Source organism: Crinia signifera, chromosome 19 (assembly GCF_055691185.1).
Source record: "Crinia signifera chromosome 19, ASM5569118v1, whole genome shotgun sequence".
Taxonomy (NCBI): domain Eukaryota; kingdom Metazoa; phylum Chordata; class Amphibia; order Anura; family Myobatrachidae; genus Crinia; species Crinia signifera.
Window position 1 is genome coordinate 137,539,249 of NC_139226.1, and position 25,712 is coordinate 137,564,960.

A 25,712-nucleotide genomic window follows, 5' to 3' on the forward strand; every position below is an offset into this window, starting at 1 on the left:
TTGAGCAGGGTGCACTATTACCCAAATAATCATCTATGATGACCCCCAAGCCCTTCTCTACAGCAGAGTTCCCTATAACTCCATACAGCAGTGTCCTTTCATTGTATACACATCAATAGGGCCCTGCTGTAACCCATAGCAACTGCTCAGATATCAGCTTTCACCATTCTGAATGTACTACCCAATTGGTTGCCGTTGGCTACAGCACTGCTCTGCACTTGGTACTGACATATTTTGTGAGATCTTTAAAGCTATTATCACATGTTTCCCTTACTGTGCCTTGCAGCTGTACACACTGTATATACTGTAGCTGTGATATTGTACACACTGTATATAGCTGTGATGTACACACTGTATATAGCTGTGATAGCACACACACTGTATATAGCTGTGATAGCACACACACTGTATATAGCTGTGATAGCACACACACTGTATATAGCTGTGATGTACGCACTGTATATAGCTGTGATATACGCACTGTATATAGCTGTGATGTACGCACTGTATATAGCTGTGATATTGTACACACTGTATATAGCTGTGATATTGTACACACTGTATATAGCTGTGATAGCACACACACTGTATATAGCTGTGATAGCACACACACTGTATATAGCTGTGATGTACGCACTGTATATAGCTGTGATATTGTACACACTGTATATAGCTGTGATGTACGCACTGTATATAGCTATACCTTGCTGTTTCCCCAGCTCTCTCCTGTTACTCCTGTGTTCTGCACCCTCTGATTCCTTCCCGTTACGGAGGAGCGAGCTCGACCCGATCCCAGAATCCTCCTCCGGTATGTAAGCCTTGTTATCCCATACCTGTGCTCACCTGACTGTACGCCCCTGTCACAGTTGTGGGGACCTTATATGTCTGCAGTGCAAATCCTTACCAATTTAGCATGGGGCATAGTCTCTTTCTGTTTGGGTGGTGGCTTTGTCCTTGCAGTCCCCTGCACATACTCCAGGCCGAATTAGGCCCTATACACAATGTGATTACAGCAGCCCAAGTACCAGACCTGGTAACTCAGCGATGGATGGATTCTGACAAGTACATTATGTATATACTGTATACTTGGTCTCTGCCCCACAGACACATAACGTATATACCGTATACCTGGTCTCTAGCCCCACAGATACATAACGTATATACCGTATACCTGGTCTCTAGCCCCACAGATACATAACGTATATACCATATACCTGGTCTCTGCCCCACAGATACATAACGTATATACCGTATACCTGGTCTCTGCCCCACAGATACATAACTTATATACCGTATACCTGGTCTCTGCCCACAGACGCATGACGTATATACCGTATACCTGGTCTCTGCCCACAGATACATAACGTATATACCGTATACCTGTTCTCTGCCCCACAGATACATAACGTATATACCGTATACCTGGTCTCTGCCCCACAGATACATAATGTATATACTGTATACCTGGTCTCTGCCCACAGATACATAACGTATATACCGTATACCTGGTCTCTGCCCCACAGACACATAACGTATATACCATATACCTGGTCTCTGCCCGACAGATACATAACGTATATACCGTATACCTGGTCTCTGCCCACAGACACATAATGTATATACTGTATACCTGGTCTCTGCCCACAGATACATAACGTATATACCGTATACCTGGTCTCTGCCCCACAGATACATAATGTATATACCGTATACCTGGTCTCTGCCCCACAGATACATATCGTATATACCGTATACCTGGTCTCTGCCCACAGATACATAATGTATATACCGTATACCTGGTCTCTGCCCCACAGATACATGACGTATATACCGTATACCTCGTCTCTGCCCCACAGATACATAAAGTATATACCGTATACCTCGTCTCTGCCCCACAGACACATAACGTATATACCGTATACCTGGTCTCTGCCCTACAGACACATAACGTATATACCGTATACCTGGTCTCTGCCCCACAGATACATAATGTATATACCGTATACCTGGTCTCTGCCCACAGATACATAACGTATATACCGTATACCTGGTCTCTGCCCCACAGATACATAATGTATATACCGTATACCTGGTCTCTGCCCCACAGATACATAACGTGTATACCGTATACCTGGTCTCTGCCCACAGATACATAACGTATATACCGTATACCTGGTCTCTGCCCCACAGATACATAACGTATATACCGTATACCTGGTCTCTGCTCCACAGACACATAACGTATATACCGTATACCTGGTCTCTGCCCACAGATACATAACGTATATACCGTATACCTGGTCTCTGCCCCACAGATACATAATGTATATACCGTATACCTGGTCTCTGCCCACAGATACATAACGTATATACCGTATACCTGGTCTCTGCCCTACAGACACATAACGTATATACCGTATACCTGGTCTCTGCCCCACAGATACATAACGTATATACCGTATTTCTGGTCTCTGCCCACAGATACATAACTTATATACCGTATACCTGTTCTCTGCCCCACAGATACATAATGTATATACCGTATACCTGGTCTCTGCCCCACAGATACATAATGTATATACTGTATACCTGGTCTCTGCCCTACAGATACATGACGTATATACCGTATACCTGGTCTCTAGCCCCACAGATACATAACGTATATACCGTATACCTGGTCTCTGCCCCACAGACACATAACGTATATATACCGTATACCTGGTCTCTGCCCCACAGACACATAACGTATATATACCGTATACCTGGTCTCTGCCCCACAGATACATAATGTATATACTGTACCGTATACCTGGTCTCTGCCCCACAGATACATAATGTATATACCGTATACCTGGTCTCTGCCCCACAGATACATAATGTATATACCGTATACCTGGTCTCTGCCCCACAGATACATAATGTATATACTGTATACCTGGTCTCTGCCCCACAGATACATAATGTATATACTGTATACCTGGTCTCTGCCCCACAGATAATGTTGAGTGTTTCCTGGACTATATGGAGCTCTGGGTGCTGAGAGGACGGATAAGCGGATTACTGCTCTGGCTGTCACAGATGATGCGCTTCCCAGGTACTGAGATGCTGCAGGATACCCTGCACAGTTCCCGCGTAGCAGCCCAGACATGTACAGTGTTCTACATACTGCACAGCACACACAGTGCCATGCACACGCTCTGTGAGCATAGGGTGTAATAGATGGAGTATGGCCAGTGGTCAGAACATGTTGGGGTGTAGTGTCCTATGTCTGTATAGGGTGTAATAGATGTATTATGGCCGGCGGTCAGGACATGTTGGGGGTGTAGTGTCCTATGTCTGTATAGGGTGTAATAGATGTATTATGGGCAGTGGTCAGGACATGTTGGGGTGTAGTGTCCTACGTCTGTATAGGGTGTAATAGATGTATTGTGGTCATTTCAGGACATGTTGGGGTGTAGTGTCCTATGTCTGTATAGGGTGTAATAGATGTATTATGGCCGGCGGTCAGGACATGTTGGGGGTGTAGTGTCCTATGTCTGTATAGGGTGTAATAGATGTATTATGGCCGGCGGTCAGGACATGTTGGGGTGTAGTGTCCTATGTCTGTATAGGGTGTAATAGATGTATTATGGCCAGCGGTCAGGACATGTTGGGGTGTAGTGGTCTATATCTGTATAGGGTGTAATAGATGTATTATGGTCATGGTCAGGACATGTTGGGGTGTAGTGTCCTATGTCTGTATAGGGTGTAATAGATGTATTATGGCCGGCGGTCAGAACATGTTGGGGTGTAGTGTCCTATGTCTGTATAGTGTGTAATAGATGTATTATGGCCGGCGGTCAGGACATGTTTGGGTGTAGTGTCCTATGTCTGTATAGGGTGTAATAGATGTATTATGGTCAGTGGTCAGGACATGTTGGGGTGTAGTGTCCTATGTCTGTATAGGGTGTAATAGATGTATTATGTGTTACATTATATATAATACATATATTAGCCCGGTCACAGCTGTATGACATCACTATTGCTCTGTGCTGTATTACAGTATATATAATATATATATCTATATATATCCCGGTCACAGCTCTATGACATCACCATCGCTCTGTGCTGTATTACAGTATATATATTATATATATAGCCGGGTCACAGCTGTATGACATCACCATCGCTCTGTGCTGTATTACAGTATATATAATATATATATAGCCCGGTCACAGCTGTATGACATCACTATCACTCTGTACTGTATTGCAGTATATATAATATATAAATCTATATATATCCCGGTCACAGCTGTATGACATTACCATCGCTCTGTGCTGTATTACAGTATATATGTGTGTATATATATATATATATATATATATATATATATATATATATATATATATATATATATATATATATATAGCCCGGTCACAGCTGTATGACATCACCATTGCTCTGTGCTGTATTACAGTATATATATATATATATATATATATATATATATATATATATATATATATATATATATATATATATATAGCTAGCCGGGTCACAGCTGTATGACATCACCATCGCTCTGTGCTGTATTACAGTGTATATATATATATATATATATATGCCCGGTCACAGCTGTATGACATCACCATCGCTCTGTGCTGTATTACAGTCAGCCTCAGTTCCTTAGATCGCTCCAATCACCTGATCTCTGGATGCAGATACGCCCTGGACATGGATTCTAATGGTAATTTTATCTTCCGAGCTCATTATTCAGCCTGCAACGTGCAAACCCAGGTGAGGCTTCCAATGTCCAGCCAGAGAACATTGTCCAAATTATTGCTATTATTGCTGCTGGTGTGGTGTGTATGGTGGCTATATAATGGCTATAATGGCGCATGGCCACACCGGCTTACAGTCTGCCATTGTAGCTGCTGTCCATACAATGTACAGGTAGAGGGAACCATGGGCCCAGGCAGTGGCCGCTCACATGTGCATTAACACAGCCAGTCCCCAAACCAGAAATTAGTGTGATTGCATATTGCAGAGATGATGGATGTGTTTAGTACATATGTGCGATACACTCAAGACCCAGTAGCTTAGCACATGGTCAGTGCACTCATGTGACTGCTACCTCATCTCATTGGCTACATGGCTACTGTGCAACCACTGAGGACACACCAGAGGCTAGTGACGGACACACCGGAGACTAGTGACAGATGCTGTGGGTGCCACACACCGGAGACTAGTGACGGACACCGGGGACTAGTGATGGACGCTGTAAGTGCCACACACCGGAGACTAGTGACGGACGCTGTAGGTGCCACACACCGGAGATTAGTGACAGATGCTGTGGGTGCCACACACCAGATAGTAGAGATGGATGCTGTAGGTGCCACACATCAGAGACTAGTGGCGGATGCTGTAGGTGCCACACACCAGAGACTAGTGGCGGACGCTGTAGGTGCCACACACTAGAGACTAGTGACGGATGCTGTAGGTGCCATACATCTGTCATACATCTATGACAGATGCTGTGGGTGCCACACACCAGATAGTAGAGATGGAGGCTGTAGGTGCCACACATCAGAGACTAGTGTCAGATGCTGTGGGTACCACACACCTGAGACTAGGGACGGATGATGTAGGTGGCACATACTGGAGACTAGTGACTTACACTGTAAGTGCCACACACCGCAGACTAGGGATGGGCGCTGTAGGTGCCACACACCGGTGACTAGTGGCGGACGCTGTAGGTGCCACACACCAGAGACTAGTGACGGACGCTGTAGGTGCCACACACCTGAGACTAGTGACAGATGCTGTGGGTGCCACACACCAGATAGTAGAGATGGAGGCTGTAGGTGCCACACATCAGAGACTAGTGTCAGATGCTGTGGGTACCACACTCCTGAGACTAGGGACGGATGATGTAGGTGGCACATACTGGAGACTAGTGACTGACGCTGTAAGTGCCACACACCGGAGACTAGGGATGGGCGCTGTAGGTGCCACACACCGGTGACTAGTGGCGGACGCTGTAGGTGCCACACACCTGAGACTAGTGAGGGACGCTGTAGGTGCCACACACCTGAGACTAGTGACAGATGCTGTGGGTGCCACGCACCAGATAGTAGAGATGGAGGCTGTAGGTGCCACACATCAGAGACTAGTGTCAGATGCTGTGAGTACCACACACCTGAGACTAGGGACGGATGATGTAGGTGGCACATACTGGAGACTAGTGACTGACGCTGTAAGTGCCACACACCGCAGACTAGGGATGGGCGCTGTAGGTGCCACACACCGGTGACTAGTGACAGACGCTGTAAGTTCCACAACCCACAGAATGATGACGATGCCACCGCCAGTAGATCGGGCGAGTGCCCGAATTACACTGCTGGAGTATGGGCACCTTAAGTGGCTGGTCTGAAATGTCGGCGGTGGGTGTCTCTGCGGTTGCAGCATTACCCTTTTTTTGCAGATCGCAGTAGTGGCAGCATTTGCGTCTTCCTCTGAATCGGCCCCATAGTCTGTCCTGCGGTACGTCTAATTACCCCTCGTGTCCTGCTTTGGGGTGAGGGATGGAGCATGGTCTAGAAAGGAATCGATCCCTCGATCATCTGCCTTTGTTCTTGTCTCTGTAGAATGGATTCCACGTCTTAGAAATCCACATGGTGAAGAAAACCTCAGCGGGAGATGGCCACAGTGACCGGTACCTCATGAGGTGCCCAGCTATGATGGAGGCGCTGGGCAGAGAGCAGGTGCGCTGTGACCCTAACTATGTGCAGGTAACGGATTACTCTCTGTCCTGTATACGGCATAATACCATTGTGTGTTACGGGTGACACACTGACCAGTGTCCACCACATGAAGGTCACCGCTAGGAAGCTGGCCACGTATACCCAGGCTTACAAACCCATCCCTACCCAGGTTGTACATGGCTGACATGGAACTGGAGGCGCATGGAGCGAGGCATGGCGCTAATCAGCCACCCTGGACGGGAATTTAGAACTTTCAGCGGCCATGTTTGTCTTACCATGAGAATACACGCCCACGTCATGTGAATGCCATGCTCATTCTGTACTTGGCGCCCACTTCCTTACATCTCACTGCCAATCCGCCTCGCGGTCTCAGTCTCCTCAGTGAGTCTTGGGCGCAATAATGAGAATCGTAACTTTAAGGCTGAAAACCAAATCCAATATTTCCGGCTGACTCTGATTAACGATTATCGATCCCGATTATTCCTATGGTACATGGTTTAGTACCATAATAGCAGTTACTAGGGTTTGGGTAAGGGCAGTAGAGAGCCTGGTTGGGCCCAGGTGCTGATTATTATTATTATAACTGGGAACTGGCTTAAAAAGCAGCACGCCTGACGAGTCTGTCTCCTGCCGGCAGAGCAGTAACATAATATGAATATTCACAAATAAAAGGGAAGAATCCTATAAAAGGGACCAATAGTGAAATAAACAAATACTTTATGCAGTAAAGCGTTAGAGAACTACAGGATAGAGGCCATTATATAATGACCGATAACAGTGTAACATTCTCTCTGTCGCCGTCACACTTATTGTATCTCTGAGGTCCGTTTATTGCAGGTGATGCGGCCGATGCCAGTCAGGAGCTCTGACGATCAGGTAATGCTGCCAGGGGCTATGGGTGCTGCCATATGAATGGGTATGGGTGCTGCTGATAGTGATGATGGCTCCTCAGAAGGCAGGTGTATGGGTATGGGTGCTGCCATATGGATGGGTATGGATGCTGCCATATGGATGGGTATGGTTGCTGCCATAAGGATATGTATGGTTGCTGCCATAAGGATATGTATGGTTGCTGCCATAAGGATATGAATGGTTGCTGCCATAAGGATATGTATGGGTGCTGCCATATGGATGGGTATGGGTGCTGCTGGTAGTGATGGTGGTTTCTCAGCATGCAGGTGAATGGGTATGGGTGCTCCCATATGGATGGGTATGGGTGCTGCTGGTAGTGATGGTGGCTCCTCAGCAGGCAGATGTATGGGTATGGGTGCTTCCATATGGATGGGTATGGCTGCTGCCATATGGATGTATGGGTTCTGCCATATGGATGGGTATGGGTGCTGCTGGTAGTGATGACTCCTCAGCAGGCAGATAGATGGTGTTGCTGCTGCTGCCATATGGATGGGTATGGGTGCTGCTGGTAGTGATGGAGGCTCCTCAGCATGCAGGTAAATGGGTATGGGTGCTCCCATATAGATGGGTATGGGTGCTGCTGGTCGTGATGGAGGCTCCTCAGCATGCAGGTGAATGGGTATGGCTGCTGCCATATATATCGTATGGATGCTGCCGTATGGGTGCTGCTGGGAGTGATGGCGGCTCCTCAGCAGGCAGATGGATGGTATGGCTGCTGCCATATGGATGGGTATGGCTGCTGTCATATGGATGGGTATGGGTGCTGCTGGTAGTGATGGCGGCTCCTCAGCAGGCAGATGGATGGTTATGGCTGCTGTCATATGGATGGGTATGGCTGCTGTCATATGGATGGGTATGGGTGCTGCTGGTAGTGATGACTTCTCAGCAGGCAGATGGATGGTATGGCTGCTGCCATATGGATGGGTATGGCTGCTGTCATATGGATGGGTATGGGTGCTGCTGGTAGTGATGGCGGCTCCTCAGCAGGCAGATGGATGGTTATAGATGCTGTCATATGGATGGGTATGGGTGCTGCCATATGGATGGGTATGGGCGTCTTCGGCTCCCACATAGACCTCACCCTTTTCTCGTCCTCAGGAATGGTTCCTCTTATTTCGTGGGGAACTGGTCGTGTCCGTGGATGATGCCAGTTTGATTGGTCTGGAAGTGGAGATAAGTAACCTCAGTGTAACAGTGAGAGGGCCACGAGGGCCACTGCTGGATACAAAGGCGGTAAGTACCACCTGGAAGGTTCTAGCACTTGGGGAGAGTTCCAGTCGGAGATGGAATATGTGAAATAGTGGAAAGCACAAATGGGTAAAGTACCAATCAGCTCCTAACTGCCATATTATAGGCTGCGTTTGTAAAATGCCAGGAGCTGATTGGCTCATCTTTATCTACCTCCCTTAGTGCATCTGCCTCCATGTCACATATACATAGCATAGATATTGCTGGGGCTGCACCGGGAAGCCGCCGGTGCTCTCATACATGATCTATGTGCACATAGCGTGTCACGTGTTCTGCTGCACAGGAACATGAGGGAGTTTGTATTGCATACACATAATTACATGGGGCGGATTGGGAATATAAAGTGGCCTCATGTAGGAGGGTCTGATCATCTGGAGGCGGGGCTAATACAAATACGTTTACCCTAGCAATGTAAATGGCAGGAAATAATGAACCTCTTCGGCTTAACCTGTACCCAGATCTACAATCCAGAGAGCATACAAATCACCAATACAAAAGCCCTGTTAGTAGATGAATGCGATGAGGTTTAACGCACTGCAAAGGGGTTACATGATCCCATCCTAACATTGTTCTGATCATTAACTCCCTATCTTTAGTTACCCCACATCTTCATTCTAATCATAGTCATTATCCCCTCAGTCTAATTCATCTTAACTGACTGACTATAAAGATGAAGCCTTTCATCCCCACACAGCATAACTTACAAATAACGCCCTCTGTATTGCGTACGGTCCACGTGCCCTCGCAAGCTCAGAGATGCTTCAAAAAAAATATCCCTTTTTAAAGCTTTAAGGTGCAGATGTACTTGTCCTGCAGAGTGATAAAGTGGAGAGAAATAACATACCCACCAAACAGATCCTAACTGTCATTTTTCAACCTTTAACATGACAATTAGGAGTGAATAGGCTGGTACTTTATCTCTCGTCACTCTCCAACACTTAGTACATAGAACCCTAAATCCCCCTCGACCTGATCTGCCGACAAACGTATCCCAAGCGATTGGTGCGCAGCTAAAGGTGGAGGGTCGCTCTGCGGAGGAGGCTGGGACAGCCGCGACGCGTCCAACAGCTGTGCGCCGGGAGACTGCATACATGATGTCCACATACACCTAGCCTCAAGTTGTGGGCCCCTCAGCATCTCCATTGTTAGTAGTGGGCCCCTCATTGTCGTCATTGTTAGTAATGGGGCCCTCAGTATCGGCATTGTTAGTAGTGGGCCCCTCAGTATCGGCATGGTTAGTAGTGGGCCCCTCAGTATCGGCATGGTTAGTAGTGGGCCCCTCAGTATCGGCATGGTTAGTAGTGGGCCCCTCGGTATCAGCATGGTTAGTAGTGGGCCCCTCAGTATCGGCATGGTTAGTAATGGGCCCCTCAGTATCGGCATGGTTAGTAGTGGGCCCCTCAGTATCGGCATGGTTAGTAGTGGGCCCCTCGGTATCGGCATGGTTAGTAGTGGGCCCCTCAGTATCGGCATGGTTAGTAGTGGGCCCCTCAGTATCGGCATGGTTAGTAGTGGGCCCCTCAGTATCGACATGGTTAGTAGTGGGCCCCTCGGTATCGGCATGGTTAGTAGTGGGCCCCTCGGTATCGGCATGGTTAGTAGTGGGCCCCTCTGTATCGGCATGGTTAGTAATGGGCCCCTCAGTATCGGCATGGTTAGTAGTGGGCCCCTCAGTATCGGCATGGTTAGTAGTGGGCCCCTCAGTATCGGCATGGTTAGTAATGGGGCCCTCAGTATCGGCATGGTTAGTAATGGGCCCCTCAGTATCGGCATGATTAGTAATGGGCCCCTCAGTATCGGCATGGTTAGTAATGGGCCCCTCAGTATCGGCATGGTTAGTAGTGGGCCCCTCAGTATCGGCATGGTTAGTAGTGGGCCCCTCAGTATCGGCATGGTTAGTAGTGGGCCCCTCAGTATCGGCATGGTTAGTAATGGGCCCCTCAGTATCGGCATGGTTAGTAGTGGGCCCCTCAGTTATCGGCATGGTTAGTAGTGGGCCCTCAGTATCGGCATGGTTAGTAGTGGGCCCCTCCGTTATCGGCATGGTTAGTAGTGGGCCCTCGTTATCGGCATGGTTAGTAGTGGGCCCTCAGTATCGGCATGGTTAGTAGTGGGGCCCTCAGTATCGGCATGGTTAGTAGTGGGGTCCTCAGTATCGGCATGGTTAGTAGTGGGGCCCTCAGTATCGGCATTGTTAGTAATGGGGTCCCTCAGTATCGGCATGGTTAGTAATGGGGCCCTCAGTAGTGTTCAGTGATTGGCTGCACCGAGTCCTGCAAATGTTATACTTATTTAGAAATCCACAATATTTATTGACGAGGAATTTTTCCCATCAGTTCTTTGACAGACAGACGGAGGTCCTTCCTCTATGGCTGGCGCATGGCTTCTACGCGTACTCGCTGGAAGCTTCCTGTCCGCTGGGTGAGTGTCAGAGGGCAATGTCCGGGCACTGTATTCAAATTATACATGTGATATCTGCTGATGTGGGTGAGCTCTCCAGGGACCAGGGAGTTACCATAGAGTGGAGGGCACCATGGTTGTCTCCCTGGCCTTTATCATGTTATACCAAGGAACGATGTAGATCCGGGGTGTCCAAACCGGTCTTCAAGATCTACCAACAGTTTATGTTTTCCAGGCCACCTCTGTATCTGTAGAATATGTCAGTTAGAAATGAATACATGTTTGAAAAATGTGACAGTTAGTAATAACTACACCTGTGCATCGACTAGGTGGTCTGGGAAATGTGACTGTTAGTAATGACTACACATGTGCACCAGCCTAGGTGGTCTGGGAAATTTGACATAGTAATGACTACACATGTGCTCCAGCAAGGGACTCTGGGAAATGTGACGGTTAGTAATGACTGCACCAGCTAGATAGATAGGGATACGTGGACTGTTGGTCGATCTCGAGGACCGGTTTGGCCAGCCCTGATGTAGAGGACTTCCGCTAGCACTGGTAAATTGTAGTGATCTCGCTTCCTTCCCCCCAGTGTCCCAGCACCCAGGAGACGAGGTCACACTCCACATCCCAAAGCAGCGCATGGGGTTAGCAAAGAGAGGATCGTACATTACGGAAACCCTGACACTGAGGAACATTGCGCCCGGGCAGCCAATTGCCATAACCGTGACGGAGAACAAGCACTTTGTCATGGTCACCATCCCTGCTAAGGAAGTGTTGCAAAGTCAGGTGAGTAACCCCAAAATCCCAGGATCTTGTTCCCCATCATATCTCCAGTGCCGGGACATTATCAGGAAGAGCTGGGGCTCATGGGAACCCATCAGGACTTTCACTGCCATTAGTATAACGTGAGCTGATTAAAGGAAATATTCAATTTTTGGCTAATTTATAGAAAATAAGATGTTGGACAGTTGTAATCACTTTGTAGCCTCATTTGTGTAAGAATGCAGTAGCCAGAGCCATGCTAAAGGAGCTGATTCACAGCAGTGCATATTCTCTAGCGTGCACAGATGTACGCATCCGTGCAACAACATCGGCTAGCCATGTGCTTGGTTTCATAGTCATCCATGCACACCTGCACCTGCCCGATCCAGCTGAACCAGGTGCCACCCCTCAGCGTAGCCCGCAGGTGCTACTGAGCATCCGTAGAGCGAAACCGTGCAATGCCTGACTGCAAAATTAGGTAATCTGTCTTGTCCTCAAAGTGCACCAACCAGGCCAAATCCACAGTACAGTCATAGGTGCACCAACCAGGCCAAATCCACGGTACAGTCATGGGTGCACCAGCCAGGCCAAATCCACAGTACAGTCATAGGTGCACCAGCCAGGCCAAATCCACAGTACAGTCATAGGTGCACCAACCTGGCCAAATCCACAGTACAGTCATAGGTGCACCAACCCGGCCAAATCCACAGTACAGTCATAGGTGCACCAACCCGGCCAAATCCACAGTACAGTCATAGGTGCACCAACCAGGCCAAATCCACAGTACACTCATAGGTGCACCAACCTGGCCACATCCACAGTACAGTCATAGGTGCACCAACCTGGCCACATCCACAGTACAGTCATTGGTGCACCAACCAGGCCAAATCCACAGTACAGTCATAGGTGCACCAACCTGGCCACATCCACAGTACAGTCATAGGTGCACCAACCAGGCCAAATCCACAGTACAGTCATAGGTGCACCAACCTGGCCACATCCACAGTACAGTCATAGGTGCACCAGCCAGGCCAAATCCACAGTACAGTCATAGGTGCACCAACCTGGCCAAATCCACAGTACAGTCATAGGTGCACCAACCCGGCCAAATCCACAGTACAGTCATAGGTGCACCAACCAGGCCAAATCCACAGTACAGTCATAGGTGCACCAACCTGGCCACATCCACAGTACAGTCATAGGTGCACCAACCAGGCCAAATCCACAGTACAGTCATTGGTGCACCAACCTGGCCACATCCACAGTACAGTCACAGGTGCACCAACCCGGCCAAATCCACAGTACAGTCATAGGTGCACCAGCCAGGCCAAATCCACAGTACAGTCATAGGTGCACCAACCAGGCCAAATCCACAGTACAGTCATAGGTGCACCAACCCGGCCAAATCCACAGTACAGTCATAGGTGCACCAACCAGGCCAAATCCACAGTACAGTCATAGGTGCACCAGCCAGGCCAAATCCACAGTACAGTCATAGGTGCACCAACCTGGCCACATCCACAGTACAGTCATAGGTGCACCAACCAGGCCAAATCCACAGTACAGTCATAGGTGCACCAACCCAGCCAGATCCACAGTACAGTCATAGGTGCACCAACCAGGCCAAATCCACAGTACAGTCATTGGTGCACCAGCCAGGCCAAATCCACGGTACAGTCATAGGTGCACCAGCCAGGCCAAATCCACAGTACAGTCATAGGTGCACCAACCTGGCCACATCCACAGTACAGTCATAGGTGCACCAACCAGGCCAAATCCACAGTACAGTCATTGGTGCACCAACCAGGCCAAATCCACAGTACAGTCATAGGTGCACCAACCCGGCCAAATCCACAGTACAGTCATAGGTGCACCAACCCGGCCAAATCCACAGTACAGTCATTGGTGCACCAACCAGGCCAAATCCACAGTACAGTCATAGGTGCACCAACCTGGCCACATCCACAGTACAGTCATAGGTGCACCAACCCGGCCAAATCCACAGTACAGTCATAGGTGCACCAACCAGGCCAAATCCACAGTACAGTCATAGGTGCACCAACCAGGCCAAATCCACAGTACAGTCATAGGTGCACCAACCCGGCCAAATCCACAGTACAGTCATTGGTGCACCAACCAGGCCAAATCCACAGTACAGTCATAGGTGCACCAACCCGGCCAAATCCACAGTACAGTCATTGGTGCACCAACCAGGCCACATCCACAGTACAGTCATAGGTGCACCAGCCAGGCCAAATCCACAGTATAGTCATAGGTGCACCAACCTGGCCACATCCACAGTACAGTCATAGGTGCACCAGCCAGGCCAAATCCACAGTATAGTCATAGGTGCACCAACCTGGCCACATCCACAGTACAGTCATAGGTGCACCAACCCGGCCAAATCCACAGTACAGTCATAGGTGCACCAGCCAGGCCAAATCCACAGTACAGTCATTGGTGCACCAACCCGGCCAAATCCACAGTACAGTCATAGGTGCACCAACCCGGCCAAATCCACAGTACAGTCACAGGTGCACCAACCTGGCCACATCCACAGTACAGTCATAGGTGCACCAACCCGGCCAAATCCACAGTACAGTCATAGGTGCACCAACCCGGCCAAATCCACAGTACAGTCATTGGTGCACCAACCAGGCCAAATCCACAGTACAGTCATAGGTGCACCAACCCGGCCAAATCCACAGTACAGTCATAGGTGCACCAACCAGGCCAAATCCACAGTATAGTCATAGGTGCACCAACCAGGCCAAATCCACAGTATAGTCATAGGTGCACCAACCCGGCCAAATCCACAGTACAGTCATAGGTGCACCAACCTGGCCACATCCACAGTACAGTCATTGGTGCACCAACCTGGCCACATCCACAGTACAGTCATTGGTGCACCAACCCAGCCAGATCCACTGTACAGTCATAGGTGCACCAACCAGGCCAAATCCACAGTACAGTCATTGGTGCACCAACCAGGCCAAATCCACAGTACAGTCATAGGTGCACCAACCCGGCCAAATCCACAGTACAGTCATAGGTGCACCAACCCGGCCAAATCCACAGTACAGTCATAGGTGCACCAGCCAGGCCAAATCCACAGTACAGTCATTGGTGCACCAACCAGGCCAAATCCACAGTACAGTCATTGGTGCACCAACCTGGCCACATCCACAGTACAGTCACATTATTCATGTGATATCTGCTGAAATGGGTAAGGTCTACAGGGAATAGGGAGACCTGCCAGATCCAGAGTATAGTCACAGGTGCACCAATCCGACCAGATCCGCAGTACAGTCACAGGTGCACCAACCCAGCCAGATCCGCAGTACAGTCACAGGTGCACCAACCCAGCCAGATCCGCAGTACAGTCACAGGTGCACCAACCCAGCCAGATCCGCAGTACAGTCACAGGTGCACCAACCCAGCCAGATCCGCAGTACAGTCACTGAATGAAATGCCCGGATCTTGCTAGATGTGTAATAAAATGTGGATCTGGGTGTTTTATTGGGAATTTCAGGTTGATCAGGTTTTTTCAGGTGGCTTTTTCTGTGAGATTATTGTGCAATCTGGAGGATCCAGCCTTTACCCTTGTGACTTATTTGTAGAGAATATAAACCTTGATTGGTTGACTGAGCCGGGGCACAGCGGCATCCATGCATTTTGCCTTTGGCATGTCTGCAGCTATAATACAAACAGTGCTACAAGCTGTCACTGGTGCTCATATGTGTGTCCTGATATGCCAGGTCTGAGAAGCCCTCTGTCATTGGACTCTCTAAATCAGCCGCTCATGCCATCACTCCCAAGGGTTGTCCCAGACTGGTCTGCATGCTGGGTGGCTGGAGAATCGTTTACAGCAATAGGTAGGGTGAGAATTTGTCAGAGTCATCCTGGTGGAAGAACTGAACCGTTTCCTCTTATGTACAGGACTGCATCACCGCTGGGAGTAATGACCGTGGGGTTCAAGTGTTCTACAGAATTGACCTGGTGCTGGAGTTTGCAGAAGTGGCTTATCCAATGAACTGGACCTTGGAAAACTATTACGAATGTACAGGTACGAAGGCTATAAGGGTCAGAGATACCGTTGCTGGACATGGCATTATCATACACCGCTGGACATGGCATTACGTAAACAGACATTACCAGCAGAGTGTAGCAGTGTTATTGCCCAATGGTACGGTGGAGGGAGGGGGATACTGGTAGTGGGTACTTATAGGCGCCTTTTAAGTACTGTTTATGAATCGGCTTCTTAGTAATTTTATATACTAGCCCTGTGAGATAATGACGTATACATTGTATTGTTACAGCCTTGGCTCCAAACACCACCCAGTCATTCCGTGCAGCCAATCAAAACATGGCACTGTCTGCAAATATGCCAGTAAATGGCTCCTCAATGGCGCAAAAGATGACAGTGATGGCAGTTACAGACTGGCCGGTAACATCGATCACCGCTTCTCCTGTCACCCGAAGAGCACAAGACCAAAAATATCTGGCAACATCATCTCCTGGGCCGCAGAATGGGGAAAAGGACGTCACAGGACTCGGTGAGGAACAGTCAGTGGAATCATTTGATTTTGGCATCAGTGGGTCAGGAGACGCAGCCGAAATTCAACACTTGCATCCAGATAGGATAGAGCAACCTTCGGACTTAGGACCTTTAACACCAGACAGTACTGGTTACCCTACGGTCCCCAATAAGTTACCAGGGGGGTCTACTGTAATGACCAGACCACCAAACACGGTGGTACCACTTCCTTGGGAAGAACAACTTAACCTCTCAAATTATCAGGGCTTTTATTCAGGTATTTATTATGAGGACAGAACCAGATTCTCTGAGTTGTCCGATTTTTCTTCTCCTGCTAGAGAGGAAAATATGACATTTGATGTAAAAGCTGAAGGAGAAGAGACTAGACGAAGGGTTGCTTCATCAGTCGTCAAAGCCACAGAACATGGAGGATCTGATGAAGATCAGCCTGAGACTTCTTCACCTGCGGATAAACAGGACGATGCTAGGAAGCCTGGTCACCAGCCCGGTTCTGGCACCGGAAAGTCTACATCTGCACAGCAGCCAATAGAAGATGCTTCTCAGTGGGAGATGCTTAAGGGCGAGGCATTGTCTGAGGTCCTAGAGGAGACCACCAGAGATGGGCTGATGTCACCAGTCTACAGGGGAAGAGAACACTTAAGGCTAGTAGATAAAACAAGACGTGAGAGAGCTCTGGCTGAGGGTGAAGGGAAACCAAGCCAAGCTGCTTTTCTCCCAATGGTCATCGAAGACTGGAACCAAACTGGAGATGTACAGTTCATGTCAGGGGCTAAGGGAGTCCAACCTCCAGCACCCCTGGATGAAGAGTCGCTACAGCCAAGCAGTTACTTGGATTCCATTGACTGGACCCTATCTAGCAGTCTCCCTGAGGAGACTCTGAACCGTGCAGCCAGAGAAATGGAGACTGAGCAACTCTTACTAAGCACGTGACATAAGAGTGTCACCCATGGACGGCACGCAGGTCCCGTAGTAGCCAGAGAATACGGCCTGCGGATTTTAGGCGCTGTGACCTCTTCAGCTACGTTACTGGTTGTCTGTTAGTAGGTTACATAATGTGACAATATCTATTTGCTTTGTTTTTTTTTGTTGTTTTTTTTTTTTTTTAGCTGTGCGAGAAAAATGACACAAAGTGGTAAATTTACTAATATGTTGCCAATAGCAACCAATCAGATTATTAAATTTACCCCAGAGAATTTGATTGGTCCGTCTTTGTTCTGGCGCAGTTTAGAACCTATTTTTCTTCATGTTTTGTGGGAGCGTTGATGTTTGGAGTAGTGGGGCAGATGTATTGCGAAGAGATAAACTGGAGATAAATTGGACGCACCAGCCAATCAACTTCCAACTGTCATATTTCAAACACAGCTGATTGGCTGGTGCGTTATCTCCTTCCAATTTATCTCAAGTTTATCTCTACGCCAGGCTTAATACATCTGCCCCAGTGTCTGATGTTGGGGAAAGTATGTGATATAGATAATGGTAGGATGTGTAACTGCCAGCAGTCTACTGTATGGCCAGCAGGGGGCAGTGCAGGCTCAGAGGAAACACTGGTAGAGAAATGAGTGGCATAAAGAAATACATGATCAGACAATGTGAGGCCTCAGTGCCGTCATCTGCTCGGCTGGGGTTTGTTTCCTCCCTGAGACACCTGTATTATGGGGGGGTCTCAGGGTTGGGGAGGTTTCTACATAATTGATATCAACCATTTGCCTAAAGCTAAACATTGATTCTCTTTGGGGATCTCTGGGTTTCTGAGGTATTTACCTATTAATGTTCTGTGAATATCTGTATGCACCTATTACAGCTGCAAGTTCTCAGGCGTTCCTGCCCATGGTCCGCATAATGCCGCAGGCCACAAACTGTCCTGTTATATGCCACCAATCCTCGTGGGCGCACGTTATGGCGGCTGGAACTTACACAGGAGTGGTCATTGCCCCAAAGGTTATTTTGAGTAAATTCGGGATTAAATCAACCTGTGAGCAGTGAGAACTCGGGGAACATTGTCAGCGCTTAAACACTGCGGCAACAGCACCTCGCACCCATCGCAATTACTATGTTCTACCCCTATTCACCTCTGCTACTGAGACAAGGCGCCAGAAACCGGTGCACCTGGCCGCAGATGCTTCAGAGTTGGGGGGTCCCTAGCGGCAAACATTCCAGATTTGGGGGGGGGGCTGGCGGCAGACACTCCAGATTTGGGGGGGGGAGGCTGGTGGCATACGCTCCAGAGTTGGGAGGGGGGGCCTGGCAGCAGATGCTCCAGAGTTGGGGGTTCCCTGGCAGCAGACGCTCCAGATTTGGGGGGGGGGGGGCGGCAGACGCTCCAGAGTTGGGGGGGACACGCCCCAGAGTTGGGGGGGGGGGGTCCCTGGCGGCAGACGCTCCAGAGTTGGGGGGGGGGACGACTGGCGGCAGATGCTCCAGAGTTGGGGGAGGTCCCTGGCGGCAGACACTGTTACGATTACCAAAATGCCCTCCTATGCCCCGACAATAGCGTCCGCCCTCCCCACCCCCCGGCAGTAGCAGCACCCTCCGTCCCGGGAACAATATGTAAGCAGCACCCGACACCAAATACACACACACACACACACCCACACACACCCCCAGGCAGTAGCTGCTTACAGATTGTTCCTGGGCCAGATCGCTTTAGCAATCCGCCCCTGATCCCCGGCACCCCGAGCAGAGGTTACCACGGTACAGAATGATAAATAATAGTCACATATAATACATTAGTACATGAGCATTACACCGCTTTGTTACTGATACATGGGAGACTCCCCGAAACACACTCCATGGACCCCATACTCTCTGTAAGCGTACCCCAACCCAGGCTCCTTAGCTGTTCCAAGGGATAGGAGGCAGGCGGGGGGCCATGGTGGGATAAGAGGCAGGAGGGATTGGGGAGTGTCGGGATAGGAGGCAGGTGGGATCGGGCCCATAGTGGGATAAGAGGCAGGAGGGATCGGGCCCATGGTGGGATAAGAGGCAGGAGGGATCGGGGCCATGGCGGGATAGGAGGCAGGAGGGATCGGGGCCATGGTGGGATAGGAGGCAGGTGGGATCGGGCCCATGGTGGGATAAGAGGCAGGAGGGATCGGGCCCATGGTGGGATAAGAGGCAGGAGGGATCGGGCCCATGGTGAGATAAGAGGCAGGAGGGATCGGGGCCATGGTGGGATAAGAGGCAGGAGGGATCGGGGCCATGGTGGGATAAGAGGCAGGAGGGATCGGGCCCATGGTGGGATAAGAGGCAGGAGGGATCGGGCCCATGGTGGGATAAGAGGCAGGAGGGATCGGGCCCATGGTGGGATAGGAGGTAGGAGGGATCGGGGCCATGGTGGGATAGGAGGTAGGAGGGATCGGGGCCATGGTGGGATAGGAGGCAGGAGGGATCGGGGCCATGGTGGGATAGGAGGCAGGAGGGATCGGGGCCATGGTGGGATAGGAGGCAGGAGGGATCGGGGCCATGGTGGGATAGGAGGCAGGAGGGATCGGGGCCATGGTGGGATAGGAGGCAGGAGGGATCGGGGCCATGGTGGGATAGGAGGCAGGAGGGGGGGCCATGGTGGGATAGGAGGCAGGAGGGATCGGGGCCATGGTGGGATAGGAGGCAGGAGGGATCGGGGCCATGGTGGGATAAGAGGCAGGAGGGGTCGGGGCGTGGCGGGATAAGAGGAAGGAGGGATCGGGGCCATGGCGGGATAAGAGGCAGGAGGGATCAGGGCCATGGTGGGATAAGAGGCAGGAGGGATCAGGGCCATGGTGGGATAAGAGGCAGGAGGTGGCGGGATAAGAGGCAGGAGGGTCGGGCTTGGCGGGATAAGAGGCAGGAGTGATTGGGGCCATGGTGGGATAAGAGGCAGGAGGGGTCGTGGCGTGGCGGGATAAGAGGAAGGAGGGATCGGGGCCATGGCGGGATAAGAGGCAGGAGGGATCAGGGCCATGGTGGGATAAGAGACAGGAGGGATCAGGGCCATGGTGGGATAAGAGGCAGGAGGTGGCGGGATAAGAGGCAGGAGGGATCGGGCCATGGTGGGATAATAGGCAGGAGGTGGCGGGAAAAGAGGCAGGAGGGTCGGGCTTGGCGGGATAAGAGGCAGGAGTGATTGGGGCCATGGTGGGATAAGAGGCAGGGGGTGGCGGGATAAGAGGCAGGAGGGATCGGGGCCATGGTGGGATAAGAGGCAGGAGGGATCAGGGCCATGGTGGGATAAGAGACAGGAGGGATCAGGGCCATGGTGGGATAAGAGGCAGGAGGGATCGGGCCATGGTGGGATAATAGGCAGGAGGTGGCGGGATAAGAGGCAGGAGGGTCGGGCTTGGCGGGATAAGAGGCAGGAGTGATTGGGGCCATGGTGGGATAAGAGGCAGGGGGTGGCGGGATAAGAGGCAGGAGTGATTGGGGCCATGGTGGGATAAGAGGCAGGGGGTGGCGGAATAAGGGGCAGGAGGGATCGGGGCTATGGTGGGATAAGTAAGTAAGTAAGTTTTATTTATATAGCGCACTTTCTCCAACAGGACTCAAGGCGCTTTACAGACATTAAAAATAATGCACATACTGTAATACAAAGGGTTGTCAAAACGGGCAACAATGGCAGTACAGATATACATCACACATACAGATATGCACTAGATGCATTCTAATGAGGGACATGGACAACATATTTACTGAGCTGTACAGCACCCAGGCAGCCATTCCTCGGCGCCACATGGTGATTGCACCAGCCAGAAAGCTAGACAGGTAAGACAGTACAGATATAGGACACATATAGATATATACTAGATGTACTCTATTGAGCGACACGGACACGGGAACATATTTACTGAGCTATGCAGCACCCAGGCAGCCAATCAGCGGCGCCACATGGTGATTGCACCAGCCAGATAGGTAGCCAGTAACAGTACTGATATATATATACTAGATGTATCCTGATGGGGAACATGGACATGGGGAACATATATTTACTGAGCTATGCAGCACCCAGGCAGCCATTCAGCGGCGCCACATGGTGATTGCAACAGCCAGATGGGTAGACAGGTAACACAGTACAGATATAGGACACGTACAGATATATGCTAGATGTATCCTGATGGGGGACACGGACATGGAGCACACAGTGTAGGCCGCTGCTGTCAGGCTATGCACAGCAGAGGCGCAACACGCGGTGCGGGATAACAGGAATAAAATTTAAGAGAATACTACAGTGGCATACAAGGCAGTATTAAGACAGTGGTAAGGTCAATAAAATTATATTTCACATGTTTCAGGGAGCAGCAGATGATCTTTGTAGCAATAATGGAGCAAGGTGGTCCAGACGCGCGAGTGGATGATATAGTCAGAAGGGTATACAGAGCAAGCAGGTAGATGAATGCGGTCCTTAGCAGAAGAGTTAGCTGACAGGATAGTCTCCATTGTTCGTCTGATGTTTCCCTTCTGTTTAACTCCTGTATAACTCCAGCTTCGATATAACTATTGTAATATCACTTTGAACTGATCAGCCTTGGCTATATCAGCCTAGCACTCACTATAAGTAGGGCTGCTATCAGGTGTCCACACAAAAATCACCCCACCCCCACTAGCCTTCCTCCAACAACAAAAGGTCACCAATTAAGTAAGCAAATGGTGAGAGGGCAGTCTATACAATACAGAATCAGTGATTTCCTGCCTTAATTCAAAGTTTAAAATAAGAAGGGGAAATATGCTGTAGTCAATTACCAATAAATTTCAAAGCTGTGGATGATAAGAATTGAAGAGTCATATCAGAGTCCCTTCCAGGTATAAGTATAAGTAGTATTAACTCCTGTATAACTCCAGCTTCGATATAACTATTGTAATATCACTTTGAACTGATAAGAGGCAGGAGATGGTGGGATAAGAGGCAGGAGGGTTGGGCGTGGCGGGATAAGAGGCAGGAGTGATTGGGGCCATGGTGGGATAAGAGGCAGGGGGTGGAGGGATAAGAGGCAGGAGGGTTGGGCGTGGCGGGATAAGAGGCAGGAGTGATTGGGGCCATGGTGGGATAAGAGGCAGGGGGTGGCGGGATAAGAGGCAGGAGTGATTGGGGCCATGGTGGGATAAGAGGCAGGGGGTGGAGGGATAAGAGGCAGGAGGGTTGGGCGTGGCGGGATAAGAGGCAGGAGTGATTGGGGCCATGGTGGGATAAGAGGCAGGGGGTGGAGGGATAAGAGGCAGGGGGTGGAGGGATAAGAGGCAGGAGGGTTGGGCGTGGCGGGATAAGAGGCAGGAGTGATTGGGGCCATGGTGGGATAAGAGGCAGGGGGTGGAGGGATAAGAGGCAGGGGGTGGAGGGATAAGAGGCAGGAGGGTTGGGCGTGGCGGGATAAGAGGCAGGAGTGATTGGGGCCATGGTGGGATAAGAGGCAGGGGGTGGAGGGATAAGAGGCAGGAGATGGCGGGATAAGAGGCAGGAGGGTTGGGCGTGGCGGGATAAGAGACAGGAGTGATTGGGGCCATGGGGCCATGGTGGGATAAAAGGCAGGGGGTGGAGGGATAAGAGGCAGGGGGGATCAGGGCCATGGTGGGATAAGAGGCAGGAGGTGGCAGGATAAGAGGCAGGGGGGGATCGGGGCCATGGTGGGATAAGAGGCAGGAGGGTTGGGCGTGGCGGGATAAGAGGCAGGAGGGGTCGGGCGTGTTGGAATAAGATGTGCACATGATCCTGGGGTGTCAGTATTAGGTGTGGTTGGGATCAGTGTATGTCGGGATTACATTCAGAGGGTATCAGGGTGTGAATTGGGGCGGGTGGGATCAGGGTGTATCAAGATTAACATTGGTCAGGATCAGGGCGTGTGGGGATTAAAGGTGGTCAGGATCAAGGCATTTTGAGATTAGATGCACATGGGATCAGGGTGTGCCCCAAAATGAGGGTTGCAGCCCCGACCTTGCGCCCTGCAACTTTCACCTCTTCCCAAAGATAACCGCACCTTAAGGGCCAACACTTCAACTCTGACGAGTGGCGTTCGGTCCTAGTGTCGACAACAACCACCAGTTTACTGCTCCGACGGCTTTGCCTGACTCATCGAACGTTTTCCGCACATGAGTGGAAAGGGATGGGGACTACGTAGACAAATAAAACACTTCTAGCCATGGAGGCATTACTTGTCCAGCCGCGTACTTCTTATTTAGCACCTTCAAGATAATATAATCTGATTGTTTGTCATCGTCAACATCCCATCTTCAATAGAACTAAATAACTTTACCCCGATCACTCTCCGTGGCTTAGTCCATCTCGCCCTGAGTGAGAAGAGGGCAGTAGAAGACCATTTGCCTCCGATCAGCACATTATTACATAGTTGTACATTTTATCAAAGAAATCTTTAAATGTATTTAAATATATTCTAAAAGTTCCATTAAGCTTGAAACCACCTACACTGCTGGAGCCTGCTGCTTATGTACTACACACCGCATTATACCCCTTTCATACTTGCAAAAATATCCCAGGGTTTTGAGCATCTCGTGTTGATTCCGGAATCTACACAGGTCAGAACCTGGGTAGAAATCCCGGAATGCTCATCCCGGGATATTCTTTCTAGACCCTTTAACACTGAGCTAAATCCCGGGTTGTGAAAGGGGTATGAGAGAGGCCACCACCAGTGCACCGACGCCTGCATAAGAGTATTACCTGGAATTGGCTGCAGGTAACCGATCCCGGCTCCTGTTCTCGCGTCTTACTAGAACACAATACACAGATAAACATTGGTGATTAACAATGAGGACAGATCTGTAATAATCCTTAGTAAAGAGTGTTTTATTATCCTGTGGGGATGTTTATGGGGTATTTTTGTAGGGAATAATCATTCCAGCTCACTTCTGTTTAACCCTTTGTGCGCGCCGCGTCTCACCAGTATTACCCATTTATTATAATACCCAGACTGGGGCCTATAAAATGGAATTAAAAAATTTCCAGGATGATCGTAGGCTGGACCATCAGTTTTATTGCGTCTACATGGCAGGTACCAGGACACACAATCCAGCCATTTCACATATTAAAATGCAAGAAAATCCCCCAGTCCGTGCTGAAAAAGCGATTCTGCTAATTGCACCTTATTACAGATCCGGAGATGTTTTCATCAGTTTTAATTTCTTAAATAATGAGACATGTGACTGGTGGGGACACAGGAGGCCACTAAGGGTGAGATGAGCCAAGGTTGCTGACACTGCAGGGCTCACGTTCCTGTGTGTAATCCGGTGTCAGGTCATGTGATGTATCAGAGCACGGCCTGGATCTGACGGTACAAGCGAGGGGTCCCCTCGTTCCCTGCTGAGTTATTAACGTCTTTGTAAAAAATAAATGAAATAAATGAAAATGCTACATTTAAATGAACCCCGTGCCTATATGTGGCCCTTTCATGGGTACCTGGTTCTAAATGTATGAGAATGTATTTATATTGGACACACAGGAATAGCGATCTCCGTCTTCAAATTGTTCTTAATTGTTTAACGTTGTTATTAAAAATATTTTATTGTACTTTATTGGTATTATTTATTTATTAACAGTTTCTTATATAGCGCAGCAGATTCTGTTGCGCTTTACAATAGTATATTATTAAATGTATTGTAGAGTATACGCCTACACACTTGAAGTACTTGGGTGATATCCCACGTTCTTATTTGGCCCTCCGATAACTCTATATCATAAACCATAATAATCATTTAAGGAAAAATATAACCTCCTATGTTATGTGATATAATCTGATGCTACACAATGTTATGTGATACTATGTTATATCATGTGCATTCGCAGCCTTGCGAGTCCCCCAGATGCCGCTCGCATGTTCGCTTGCAGAAATGTGTACAAAGGAAGCCTCTGTCCTCCATACGTGCACACGGAGGACTGAATAAAGCCGAATAACCCCCAATATCTGATGTTAAATGATGTTGTGCGATACTATGTTATGTTATGTTATATCATGTGATATAATCGGATGTTTCGTGCGGTTATGTGATACTATGTTATGTGATCTAATCTGATACTACGTAATGTTACGTGATACTACGTAATGTTACGTGATACTATGCTATGTTACATCATGTGATATAATCTGATGTTACATAATACTATGTTA

General features: G+C 49.3%; 1 protein-coding gene across 1 annotated transcript; it reads left to right on the top strand.

Moving 5' to 3' along the window:
- The first annotated feature begins 652 nt into the window (after positions 1-652).
- Positions 653-17,721, top strand: CIROZ (ciliated left-right organizer protein containing ZP-N domains). The gene is made up of 10 exons (XM_083162124.1): positions 653-808; positions 2,996-3,094; positions 4,655-4,779; positions 6,630-6,773; positions 7,584-7,622; positions 8,757-8,891; positions 11,243-11,327; positions 11,899-12,095; positions 16,011-16,137; positions 16,391-17,721. The coding sequence occupies exons 1-10, from the start codon at positions 679-681 to the stop codon at positions 17,557-17,559; spliced, it is 2,250 nt and encodes a 749-aa protein (XP_083018250.1). The 5' UTR covers positions 653-678; the 3' UTR covers positions 17,560-17,721.
- The last annotated feature ends 7,991 nt before the right edge of the window (positions 17,722-25,712 follow it).